The following is a 13,184-nucleotide window of genomic DNA, read 5'->3' as shown; positions in this document are numbered from 1 at the left end:
AGCTACCTATGCTTCCTCTGGTGTCATTTGGGGCCCCAAACAATGGGGATACAAGGAGACATTGGAACTGGTAGTTCTTAGACCACTGAATGCTTTTGCAGCCCCCAGTTTCACACCTACTGCCCTCATGAACACTGCCTTCAGTAGATCTATGCCTCCTGGGCTTTCTGTGAGCATACTTGGAGCCTTTGTGCTAGGCATGATTCCCCCACAGTGAAGCTCCTTTCCATCACCAGAGAGGCTTTTCCATTCCTTCCTATACCCCCTCAGTCACATCTTCAGTGAGGGTGAGAACTGCTGTCTTGGAAGCTGACTTTAAAAAATAACAACTAAGTTTGGATTCTCAGTTTGCTCTATCCTAGTACCCCATGTGTTTTCACAGTGTGGGTAAGGAATAGCCATATATATACAACCTGGTTATAACTCTGAGTTAAATTTTAAAAGACGAATACTGTCCCCTCCACCTTTATTTGCAACAAAAACAGAATTTAAGAGTTTCAGGGGAAAACACATATTCAATAATATAAAAATAGTTCATAACAATTACACTTGCACAATAGGATGCTCTATGTATCTAATGTGTAAAATAAATGTTCTCTACTATATTTACATTTTCCTTCCTTTGACCCATGCAATACTGTATGTACTGGCAAACTGAAACTTTGCTCACCTGAAAAAAATGCAGTAGTAATACATAGGCAGCATAATTGTGACAGGGCCATAGGTTTTCTGCAAGTCAAAACCATTGTTTATTTTTTAAATTAAAATGTAAATTTTGCATATTAACTTTTTGGGCACGCTGCAGTGTATACAGTTCTTGGTTTATTTATTCACATTGGTTATACTTGTTTGATTATTTCAACATAGATGCTAATTATTTACAATATCAGAAGAGGGGGAATTTTTTTTAAAATGCATATTAACCCATGTTGTCCTATTAGCAAAACTACTCTATCAAAAGCACTGTCATGGCTGTGCAGAAAACTTATGTTCCTGGCATATACTTCGAGTCTTATATGTATTACATGTACATTGGATGTGTATGCATTACATCTATACTTATATTCACATACTGAAGTATGAATGAGCAATATCTATGCACATGATATGTCAAACGCAGGTAGCGATTAACTTTTTGTGAACTCTTCCCTCTGAAATCAAAGAAAATTGTAACACTGATGTTATCATGTAAGTTTTAACTGAAATAAATGGAATCTACAGGTAATTACAAGCATTTTCCTGCATGCATTGTGCAACATTCCACTACAGTGCAATGTTACATTATATGTATCTTTCTTGTAAAAACTACTTTAAGTAATCACATGAGACAGCTAGTACATACAGCATTTATTTTTTCTTTTAGTTGACAGGAGTTTATTTTTCTCCCTCTTGCTGATTTTTTTTTTGCATGTTCTGTTGGGATTTGCTTTCAGTTGTGTTTATACTTAAATTCTTTGCATGAATTTTATATATTTCCCTGCTGCTTTCTGAAGACAGATTTTCATGATTCAGCATTCCAACAAATCTGGGTCTTTTTTCACTAAACGAATTCATTAATAGGGTGTCTAAAGCAAGGCTTTCTATATATACCTGATAGTTTTGTTTTTTTAAGGATGCTACTGTGATTATTTTATTTACAGTTTGCATGCTTCAGGGTCTTTTAAGAGCAATTCCGGCAGTGGAAACAACTCACCAAAAACTTCTCATGCACATTGGCCATTATAATGACTTGGAGCTGCTTAAGAGCACATTGGTATACTTGAAAAACTTCTGTTTGCAGCAATGGGGACTGTACAGGAGAAGTTCCGGGTGGGTTATACACAAAATTTGCATCTCTTACCTTGTGGTTACTATTGTGTTCTGCTTTCTTTAATTCCTAGGAGAGTTGCTGTCGTTTCATGTCCTAAGGACTGCCCCAGGAGCAGGGAATGTCACTGTTGATTGGAAAATTGTTGGGCCCCACTTGGAACATAATTTTGAAAATGTTTCTGGCATGCTCTTTTTTTGGGAGGTAACTACAAAATGAATACATAAAGAGGAAGTATGAATGGCTGCAATTAAGCACAGCAGATTTCTTTCCTTATCAAATTGCCTACTTTACTGTCTTAGAAATCCAGTGCAAAGCTCTTTATCCAGAGTCAAGTTCTATTTCCACTGAATGCTGTTCACTAGGGTTGGAGAGCCTATGGTTGCATGTGGATGGGAGTCCAGAGAGAGAAGAAGGAGGGGCAGGGAACTGAAATGGATGGAGTAAAGAAAGGAGGAGAGGGAGAAAGCCTTCTGTAAGCAGTCAGTTTAGAGCAGGGGTAGGCAACCTAAGGCCCGTGGGCCAGATGCAGCCCAATCGCCTTCTAAATCTGGCCCACGGAGGGTCTGGGAATCAGCCTGTTTTCACATAAGTAGAATGTGTCCTTTTATTTAAAATGCACCTCTGGGTTCTTTGTGGGGCCTGCCTGGTGTTTTTACATGAGTAGAAGGTGTGCTTTTGTTTAAAATGCATCTCTGGGTTATTTGTGGGGCATAGGATAGGGCATTCATCCCCCCCCCCCAAAAATATATAGTCCCACCACATGGTCTGAGGGATGGTGGACCGGCCTATGGCTGAAAAAGGTTGCTGACCCCTGGTTTAGAGCCCTTGTAACAGTGACCTCTCCCTCTCCAAGCAGGAAGTCTGCTGGGAGAAAGGGAGAAAGAGAAAATGGAGTTGCTCCACCCTACTGTTAGCTCTGGCTGCTTCCAGCAGCAGTACGTGTGCCTGACAGATTATCCCCAACGGTTTGTGGCCCTTGAAAGTAAAAAAAAGTTCCCACTTGTGCTGTGCAAGTTGCTGAGGTATCAGTTCTGGCTTGTGGTAAAACAGCTACAGGAGATACGGGGCTGTGGTCTTCTGTAAAGGAACTGAAGATGTCTTAACTGTTTATAGTACTCAGTTGTCTATTGCATAGTGGTTCACTGGTTTCTCCCTTAAATAACAGGGATCACTGAATGCAACATTTTATGTTCACTTGTTGGATGACCATATTCCTGAAGAAAAAGAAGAATATCAAGTGATTCTGTACAACGTTAGAACTCAAGGTAACATCAGGTCACAATGGAGAAACAGCAAATAAGGGATCATCTGTACATGCATGCTTATTACTTGAGCACTCAGCATTTTGTGGTTTACATGTATTAACAGATTCAGCAGAATGTATTAAGTGATTCAGATGAAAAGCATTGTGTCTGAAGTGATGTGAGGTGCTAGTGATGTTTTGTCTGTAGTGCTTGATCTGTGATGTCACAAAGGCAAGTGATCACATCATACTACAGTGATCAGGTGAGGGATATGTCTTTGTGAACATTGATGCGAGTTGTCCGGAAACTGCAGAGCAACAGGGAATGACATTGGCCTCTGGCCTTAGGACCACTAGGAGGCTGCAAACTCTGACTCCCAGGTAGAATAGCCTGCTTTGACCTTCCCTGCCAGCCCTAAGAACTTTGACTTTAAGAGATAGTGCTTGAGTTAAATTATAGAGTTTGCAGCATCTTCAAGAAACAACTAAACTGATCTTTGGGCTATTTAAACAACAACAACAAAATACTGTGGGTGACAGTTCTGATTAACATAGTCTATTGATTTTGTTTTTCAGGGGTTGCTTCTTCTGGAGCTGCTATCTTGGATAGCCAAGGCTATGAAGCAGTTTTGACAATAGAGGCGAGTGATGAACCACATGGAGTTCTGAGTTTTGCTCCTTCATCTAGAGTTGTTTTGGTACAAGAGGGAAATAAAACCATTCAGCTTTTCATTAACAGAGAATTTGGATCTCTAGGTTGGTATGTGGAGTGGGTTGGATTCTAAATTAATTTTATGTATTTAATAATGTTTACATGTGTGTGTGTGTACCCACACATACACACACACCTACTAGCTCAGATTGGGAACCTCCGGCCCATGGGAAGAGTGGGTAGGGGAAAGAGATTGTGTGAGTGGGTGACTGACTATTTTTGCTCTGGCTATATTGCTGCCTGCTTTAGCCCCATCCACAGTTGGCAGGTTATCTCTAAGGGCACCACCACCAATGAAATGCTATAGAATATTGTATCAGGGTGGAGATGGAATTGGAGTATCTGGAAAGAAAACATGTCTGAAATACTGAACAGGATCAGATTCTAGTTGTTGAGTGTTAATTACTGTTTTTTTCATAAATTTGTCGCATATGTAAGTCATTTTACATACCTCTCACTTCCACAAGAATATATGGAATTGACAAGAGTTATTTATGTCTCTTCATGTTTCAACTCCCTTGATTAGAATTATTGCTGAACTCTTTTCTTGCATGCTCACTAGGTGTTATCAATCTCACCTATGCAACAGTTCCAGGATTTCTTGGCATAAGGAATCAAACTGACGTGATTTTGGCTGAACCAGGAGTTGATTACATACCTGTATCGGGGTCACTGCTTTTAGGAGAAGGTGAAACATTGGCTACCATAAATGTTACTATTCTAGAGGTAAATAGTAATTCTGTTCAACAACAAAAAATGATTCTGATGGATGCAGGATTTAGGCCATAATACTTTGAATATAACAGAGTCATATTTATGCTATGTATATTTTATTGCTGTATGGAGTTAATTGTAGATGCAACCACCCACCCATGGTTGATAAGTCATGGGGAACAGTTACAAACAGAGATATGAGATGCATACAAGTGAGATCAACTGGTTTATTTGGCTGCCGTTACAACTAGTGTGATGTGATAATGGATCACTACACATTTTTCATTTTCAATCTCTTGGCTACACTATGCAGTAAATCTTCATTGACAGAACCAGCTCTTGTCACTGTTACAGTGGACGTTCGGGTTGTGAACATGATCCGTGCAGGAGGCACGTTCACAACCTGCAGCATTCGAACCGTAGCGCTGCGTCTGCGCATGTGTGGGTCACGATTCGGCACTTCTGTGCATGTGTGAGCGCCGAAATCCGGAAGTAACCCATTCTAGTACTTCCGGGTTCGGCGCGGTGCGCAACCCGAAAACATGCAAGCTGAAACATCTGTAACCCAAGGTATGACTGTAAATCGTTTTGAATTACATCATATATTATTTTACATATGTTATGTGAAGACCCACCTGAGGGCAGGTAATTAATCATCTTTTGGGAGAGAAGACTCAAACGACCTTGTGTAATAAGTGTTCTAAGACAGGGGTGGGAGCATAAGGAATGAATGTCTCATACCTTGCTCCTCTCAGTTTTGGCTCTGGCCCCACCTACCACTGGCATTTGACCCCTGAAGGTTCCCTACCACTGTTTTAGGATGTTAAAGATGGCCTTCTTTGATTATTCTTGAAATGCATGTTAAAATACAATAGCATGAGTATTTATTGTATTTCTGTTTTTCAGGATGACGTACCAGAGTTACAAGAATTCTTTCTGGTTAATCTTACATCTGTGGAACTTATCATGCATCCTTTGACATCTTTCCCTCCCAGACTTGGTATACATTTCACATCTTTGCATTGGCGCCACACTATATATCAAGTAATATATCAAGTAATATACGCAGTGTGTGACTTGGATATATTTTCTTGCACTAACTTTTATAAATATGAAAGCTTTCAAAATACTTTTTGGTGTGCATGAGACAGCATCTTACATTAAATGCATAGCATTCAATCTGTATTTGCATTTAAATACAGGAGTGGCTTGGTAGGGTTCTTGGTTGAGAAGTGCAGAAGTGGCTCATCGGTTGGGATGGAATACCTATGTTAGGTTCTTGGCAGGCAGGTCACTGTTGCTTACTGAAATGGCATGCGGTGAAGGCTTGGCTGTCGGTATAGTGCAAATGCACCAGCAGAAGCCCCGGAATGTGTGTCCACTGCACCAACCTCCCTGCCACTTTACCCTTCCCTCTCCCACCTGACCAGCCTCTTCTGGGAAAGTGTTAGCAATGTACTCAAATTCTCATCTATGTTGTGATAGTGAGGCCAAACTGTTTTGTGAAAAATGCAAACTGCCCATTCTCCATAATTTCCTCTCACCAAAGCGCCTTCTTCGGAGCTCTTAAGTGTATATGCCACAAGGCCTGAGAACTACAGACCTGTGCCACACACTCTGCCATTTGAGTTGTGTTCCCCCTTTCTGGTTGGGTGTTGGGTTGCATGATACCATATGCTCTGACATGATAGGGAGTGGCTGTCACTGAGTTTTCTCCACCAGATCTGGGACTGGTGTAAACTTCTGCTGTTGACACAGGTGTTGTGATCTGGAGGAGTATAGGATATGATGTAAATTTGCTAATTTTGGCCATTGCACCCACTACTTTTGCTGATAGTTATTGATCTACCCTAGGAGTGTTCTGTTGGCATATAAGTAGGGTGGGGTTTTCAAAGATGTAGCTGATAGGCGGTGGCATATCTGCTGTTCCATTAGTGCAGTTGGGCTTCCTCTAAATTGTGTTTCTTAAACTTTGGTCCCCAGCTGTTGTTGGACTACAACTCCCATCATGCCTGACCATTGGTCTGCTAGCTAGGGATGATGGAAGTTGTAGTCCAACAACAGCTGGGGACCCAAGTTTGAGAAACACTGCTCTAAATCCTCAATCCCTCTGTCTAGCACTGCATCCTTAGTCCCACTTCAGCAAGTTACTGTCTTGGGCATGGACTGAGTCTGTACTTTCAGTACTCCTTCTGGCTGTTTCCAGTATACCTCTAATAAACCTTCTTTATTTGCATGTCTATAGACTTGACTGGGTTAATTCATTACAAACTTAAAGGTAAACAGAAAAATATATTGTAGTTCGCTTGAGATGTGTATTCTAGAGGTAGTGTAGAAAATATTTAGACTTGTGGTATAATTAGATGTCTCTGTTCTATTGCCTTCATTCAGTAAAGACAATGCATCTGCATTCAGAACTAATCAACCCCCATACTTTGTGGATAGATGTTGTTTATTGACTCATAAATATACAAATATAGTTATAAATATCCACTGTTCTCGAAACATTTGTGCATCCACCAGAAATCTGAACAATGCTTAAAATATTATGCGCTACTAAAACCTATTTTATCTTTAGATGTAGATGGTTTAGCAGCACAGGTTATTATTGATGCAAATGATGGAGCAAGAGGAGTAGTTGGCTGGCAAAACACAAAGTAAGTCTCATCTTCAGCTTATGTTTGTTTTCAGTTGTTTGAGCACTGAACTGTTTCCTCTGGTGTTACACAGTTGATAGTTTTGAGCAGTCAAAGTCCAGATGAATTCTAAATAAAAGCTATGATCCAACGGATCAGATACTACAGAGTATCCTGATTTATCTAAGAGTTTTCCCTCAGAATTTCCTTCCCCCAACTCCTCAGATGCTTATAGTCTCCTAAGTTCAAATAGCAGGTTAGGCTCCTTGGAGTTCCTGTAGCTATATGTGGGAGACACTGTGTTATACCTGGGAGATCTTGGTTGAAATCCTCACTCAGACACTAGATTTTCTGACTGATCTTGGGGTGTGGGAACTATGCATGCTACCTGGAATGTGTGTGTGTGTATCCTATCTATCTATCTATCTATCTATCTATCTATATCTATCTATCTATCTATCTATCTATCTATCTATCTATCTATCTAGGGATTGGACTTGGGACATTCTGCTGGCAAAGTGAACATTGTACCCCTGAGCTATTTCCCTTCCCCTAGTATATTAGTGCCCATAACTAAAGTATTTTTTGCAATTAGCTCCTCAGCTGATCCCCATTTTACCAGCACATCAGTTGTTGTCTATAAAGTTAGGGTTGCCATATTCCCAAAAGTGAAAATCCTGACAGAATTGCTGAGCTGCCCGATTCCCAGATGTGTCTGGGGAAACCCGGACGTATGGCAGCCCTAATAAAGTATCTGAATATAGCCAATGAAATCATGAACTTGTTGTCAATACATATAATTGGGAAGGGCTGTACTTCTTTTCCCCCAACAGTTTTGAAATAAGTGAAGTAAATGGAAGTTTGACATTAGTAGCATTCCGGGACCGAGGATCTTACGGTAAAGTGTCCTTGTTCTTGTATGCTCAGAATCTGGAAGCACATCAAGGGCTGGATTTTAATTTTTCCTCACAGGTAAGAACTAACCTTAATAAAAAATACTGTTCACCATAGTACCAGCCAGCTAATTTGTTTCAGCAGTGAAATATAATCAGACAACATGCCTAGTTAGAATTTTTAAATTCTAGGGCTGGAAGGAGAAGAAAGGAGAACCAATTGCTTTCTAGAAGGGAAAGGAAGCACAAACATCTTGACAGGTTAATAATAATAATAATAATAATAAATCATATATGGAACCTTTTTCATATGGTGAGCACATATAGTGTGAACATAAGAGAGGAGAGGGATCGAGCCCACTTACAACCTCTGGGCATTCACCCAAAGGTCAGAACAGATCTATTCATGTGTGCTCAATGCACCATTTGATCAGGAACCATGAGAAAGTCAGGTTTCTCAGCTGCATGGAGAGAGCTTGTAAGTGTATATATTTTATATAGAGATGTAGGTTCAGTTCTGACTTTCAGATAAGTACTTGGAAGTAAGGATGAGGGGCAGATAGGATCACATTCCTGAGCTCCACATGTGCCTTGAATACTCATTTGTCATCTGAAAAGGATTTATAATGTCTTTAATACTTACCATCACTGGTTTGGAAAAGTCACCTAAGATTTGCATCTTTCTTCCTATCTTTATTTGTTGAATTTTTATGAAGTATTGAATTTTGAAATGTTCTAAAATACCGCGTCATTGTGTTTTGTTGCTAGACACTTTCTTTTGCTGATGGAGAAAGGTATAAATATGTTGATGTTATGATTTTTGATGATGAGATTCCTGAAGGGGATGAGAGATTCCAGCTTATTTTGACAAACCCATCCCTTGGGTTAGAGTTAGGCGAAAACACAACAGGTAACATTAACTAATCTTAAAACTAGTTCTGTATGTTGTGATTACAGAATTACATTGTACAAACCATAGTTAGCCCCAGTGGATAATTGTGTGTTTTTCCTCAAGACTGTTAAATTCCAACAAGAGAATTAGCCAGCTACCAGCACTGTTTAATATTTGTGGGACAAGAAAATTAGCAGCAAACAATCTGTGGTATGGTTTTGCAATTAGTTGAAGAAATAGTAACGTCACATGTTAAATGTTGTACAAAGGAAAACACATACTTAATAGTTGATTCTAAGATCCAGCATTTTTTTGGGTTTTATAGCAACACATTTGCATTTTTGCTCCTTTATGTATAATATGGGTAAGATTATCCTAGATGAATTTTAATAATTGCATTCATTTTCTGTTCAAAGCCACTGTTACCATCCTTGCCAATGATGATGGCCATGGAGTTTTGTCCTTCAACAACAGTGAACATTTCTTTCTAAGGGAACCATCAGCACTATATTTAATGGAAAGTGTTGCAGTACTAACCATTATCAGGGAACCTCCTCAGGGAATCTTTGGAACTGTGACTGTCCAGTATCTTGTGAGAGAGATAAATTCTTCTGAAGCGTCTATAGATTTGACTCCATCACAAGGCTATGTTGTTCTAGAAGAGGGAGTCAGATTCAAGGTAATATGCAGGTAGTTATTACAAAGTGGAAGAAATGTTACTTGGTTTCATATAGGGATGAGGAAGAAATTCCTATTTTAATGAGAACCTATACTTATTGTTTTCTGTACTAATATACAAAACAAAATTTTGCTTTCCTTCAAAATTCACACACCTCCTCATTTTACGATGCAATTTTCCAACCCAAAGATGTGTTACAATAAACCGTATATTAGAGGAAAGTACATAGTTATAATGCTTAGATTAGCAAAAAGTATGTACAAAAATACACTATACGTGAGAATTTGCATGGTGGATCATTCAAAAACAGGTTTTTCTATTTTTATATGAAAATGCGATTTCATTATCTGAAATGTTACAGTCCAGAAGTCCGCCATTTTATTATGTGTAGAACAGTTCCAATATAATATAGTGAAGTTGGCATCTATCTACTTTCTGTTTCAAAAATTCACTGTCATTGTCTATGCAATAATTTCACTTTATACATTTGTTTTCTCTTACAGACTTTGCATATAACTGCCATACTAGATACTGAACCAGAAATGGATGAACATTTTGTTGTTACCCTGTTCAGTCCAACAGGTGGAGCCAGACTGGGCACAAGAGTAGAAACTTTTATCACAGTGTTGCAGAATCAAGCCCCATTGGGACTTTTCAGTATCTTCCCAGTTTCAAATAGGTACACCAGCAATGCCATCACAGTAAATGCCACTTTTTGTTTGTTTGTGGATAGGATATTGTCCTGCATTTTATGTTGGTTCAATTATTCATTTTTAAAAATTTATGTTAAAATACTGATAAATGTAGATGCTTATAAACCCATAAGTCAAACATATCTAAGATATATCATTAAATACACAACTATAAGCACTGATATCATTACATATTTTTCATTTTCACAACTCAATTAACTGTTGTCAGCTCTTAACAAAAACAACTATGTTCTGTTTATTACCTCCTAATCCATAAATTTCACTTACTTTAGAAAATTGTGCTAGCTAACATACCTTGATAATCTATTCTTTAATAGTAGATGTCTTCAGATTCTACCAGCGTTTTGCATCTAACTTTTTTTTGTAGATGTCCATGAATCTGTTTACTAAAGAATGATTCTATTTTCATAAAAATACCTTAGAAGACCCAAAGTAAGATGATGGGAGTTATGACACTTCATAGTTTGTCATTTTATTAATTGCATTTACAGGGTGGGATCCAGAATATCCCTTGCTTGAACAGGCATGCTCCTTCCGTTTGAGGAAAATAATGAAATCCAGAGGAAGTTCCCACAGGAGGAAGGGGGAAAGGGGATTTTTTTTTTTTTGCTGATTCCCAGCCTGTACCACCTCCCACAGCTTTCCTTGTGGCATAGGGGGCGTCAAGGGAAAGAGGAATCAGAAAAAATGGTCCCCTCCCTCTCCATCACAAACATTACATGAGCAGAGCTGCTCATGGGACCTTCAAATCTGAGTCGCAATTCCCACCCCACCCAGGACAGTTTGCACAGCAGAGTATATCTACTATATATGTAAACTTATGTGTTAATTATCTTATTTGGGGTGAAATAAATAATATAAAACCTTATAGTGATTTTCTTTCATGTTAGTGCAAATGAATTTTGTCATCCTTATTGTAAGTACAGTGGAACCTTGATTGTCGAACGTAATCTGTTCTGGAAGACCGTTCGACTTCTGAAATGCGTTTCACAACCGAGGCGCAAAGGACTGTCAGCAATGAGAAAATGGAAAAACACACAGCAGAAGCCGTTCAACTTCCAAGGTGCATTCAAAAATGGAAGCAATTACTTCCAGGTTTTCAGTGTTTGGGTTCCGAAACATTCGGCTTCTGAGACACTCGAAAATCGAGGTTCCACTGTATTATATTCCAGTCAGACTCCGTAACTGCTGGACCTAGTGAATCTTTTCACACTTAATGTACCCAATCCCATGGTTTGGAGGATTGAATTTGGAGGATGGAACAGGCCTCAGATCCTAGTTTCGTTAAGGCCCTCCATACCCTAGTCTTATGAAGGACATTAATTTCTTTACTTTAGTAATGGTCTCCATAACTTTTAGGACAAATTCTCTCATAATTGAAGAAGCCAACACTACAGTCTACTTGAAAATATCCCGGAGCAATGGGATGAACACATCAGTGAGTGTGGAATGGGAAACACAGTCTGATACTGCATTTGGGATAAGTAAGTCAATTCATGAGTAGGTTTTTTAAAATCACATATTACAAATTGGCCTAATAAAACAAGGAGAACTAAGTTGTACCCAGGAGCTGACTTGACCAATGTCACTGGCTGTAAATCTATCACTGTTTTCTCTGCTGCACACTTTTTCTTCTTTTGCATTTGAGATGAGGCCCTCACTTCTATAATATGGGTTTCTCTTTCTTTTTTTCCCTGCCAATCCACACAGTAACTGGTGCATATTTTCTTCTTGTTGCAGAAGGTGGATTAAGTGTGTTGTCCATTTTACAAAGTTTTGCAGAAGAACCAATATCCAGCTGGTGCTTCATTGCAGCAGGGGACTCTCTCTATGGCATATTGTTGCGGACGTACCCAGCTGTAAATTCTTCAATATTCCAGTGGCGGGGAGTTTTCGTTCCTGTTGAGGTATATACACACTGTTATAAAACAAAGTGTTCCCATGTGAAAATAAAATGGAAATAACAGCACTCGGGAATAATCCAGATTACTATTAGCACTGTTTCAGGACATACAAAATATTGCAACAACAGTAACAGGGAGCCAGTGTCCAACAACATCTGGTGGGCCACAGGCTTCTCGAACCTGGATCTCTACGGGCTTGAAGTGTTGCCAGTTGGTGGGGCAGGGCAGGCAGGGCAGAGCTGCTCACCTGCTTTCTCAACATCAAGCACCACTGCTGATTCCTGAGAAGCTAAGGCACAAGGCACTGAGAGCTCAGTGTGGTGCGAGCACAGTGGCAGGAATGTTGGATTGGCTCCGCCAGTGCACCTGCACTGTGCTTAGCTACCTGCACCTTGTACCCCTCCCTCTCAGCAACTGGCAGTAATGCTGTGTTGGAAAAGCAGGTGAGCAACTCTGCTCTGCCTCACCAACCATTACTGCATGCTGGTTGACAGCTGTGAGAACAGAATGATTATCTAGATGGACCTTTGACCTGATCCAACATTCTCTTCTTACGTACAGAGAATCTCCTTTGGAACCTGCCTTCATCTCACCTTAATATAACATTAAATAAATGTTTTTGTTTTAAAACAATTGTTCGTGCATGGTACTAAAAGTGCTTAAGTCATTGACGCCATGATTTCCCCCCCTTAGGATTTTAGTATTGCGAATCCTCATCAATGCATGGCATTTCAAATCAATGGCGCTTCCTACCTAATAATTACTCATGGTGGAATGAAACAAGATAGACCTTCTAACAACACTGTGTACTCCTTCACCCCTGGATTCCAGATGCTACAGGTAACGTTTTTAGCTCATCCAAAAGTTTTTTAAACCCAATATACTTACATAGATTTGGTGGAGTGCATTCACTCTCAGCATGCTTTCCTGTGATAGTTGTCATATAGTTGGAAGGGGGTCCAAACTGGGCTGGAGTAAGGGGAATTCC

At 39.5% G+C, this 13,184-nt stretch overlaps 1 protein-coding gene across 5 annotated transcripts in view; it reads left to right on the top strand.

The window, feature by feature from the left end:
* The window catches only part of ADGRV1 (adhesion G protein-coupled receptor V1), a 242,414-nt gene that overhangs the window by 68,027 nt on the left and 161,203 nt on the right, over positions 1-13,184 (top strand). For all 5 annotated transcript variants that reach the window (XM_081930116.1, XM_081930117.1, XM_081930118.1 and 2 more), the window contains 13 exons: positions 1,881-2,011; positions 2,976-3,075; positions 3,630-3,809; positions 4,328-4,491; positions 5,386-5,479; positions 7,058-7,136; positions 7,949-8,087; positions 8,777-8,918; positions 9,317-9,579; positions 10,083-10,258; positions 11,652-11,776; positions 12,033-12,199; positions 12,890-13,036. In XM_081930116.1, coding sequence (XP_081786242.1) covers positions 1,881-2,011; positions 2,976-3,075; positions 3,630-3,809; positions 4,328-4,491; positions 5,386-5,479; positions 7,058-7,136; positions 7,949-8,087; positions 8,777-8,918; positions 9,317-9,579; positions 10,083-10,258; positions 11,652-11,776; positions 12,033-12,199; positions 12,890-13,036 — 1,907 coding nt within the window. The remainder of the gene's footprint in view (positions 1-1,880; positions 2,012-2,975; positions 3,076-3,629; positions 3,810-4,327; positions 4,492-5,385; positions 5,480-7,057; positions 7,137-7,948; positions 8,088-8,776; positions 8,919-9,316; positions 9,580-10,082; positions 10,259-11,651; positions 11,777-12,032; positions 12,200-12,889; positions 13,037-13,184) is intronic.

This window comes from Podarcis melisellensis (genome assembly GCF_964234715.1).
Source record: "Podarcis melisellensis genome assembly, chromosome: 11".
Classification (NCBI taxonomy): Eukaryota; Metazoa; Chordata; class Lepidosauria; order Squamata; family Lacertidae; genus Podarcis; species Podarcis melisellensis.
Note: the sequence above shows the minus strand (reverse complement) of the source record. Positions and strands in the feature narration are given on the sequence as shown.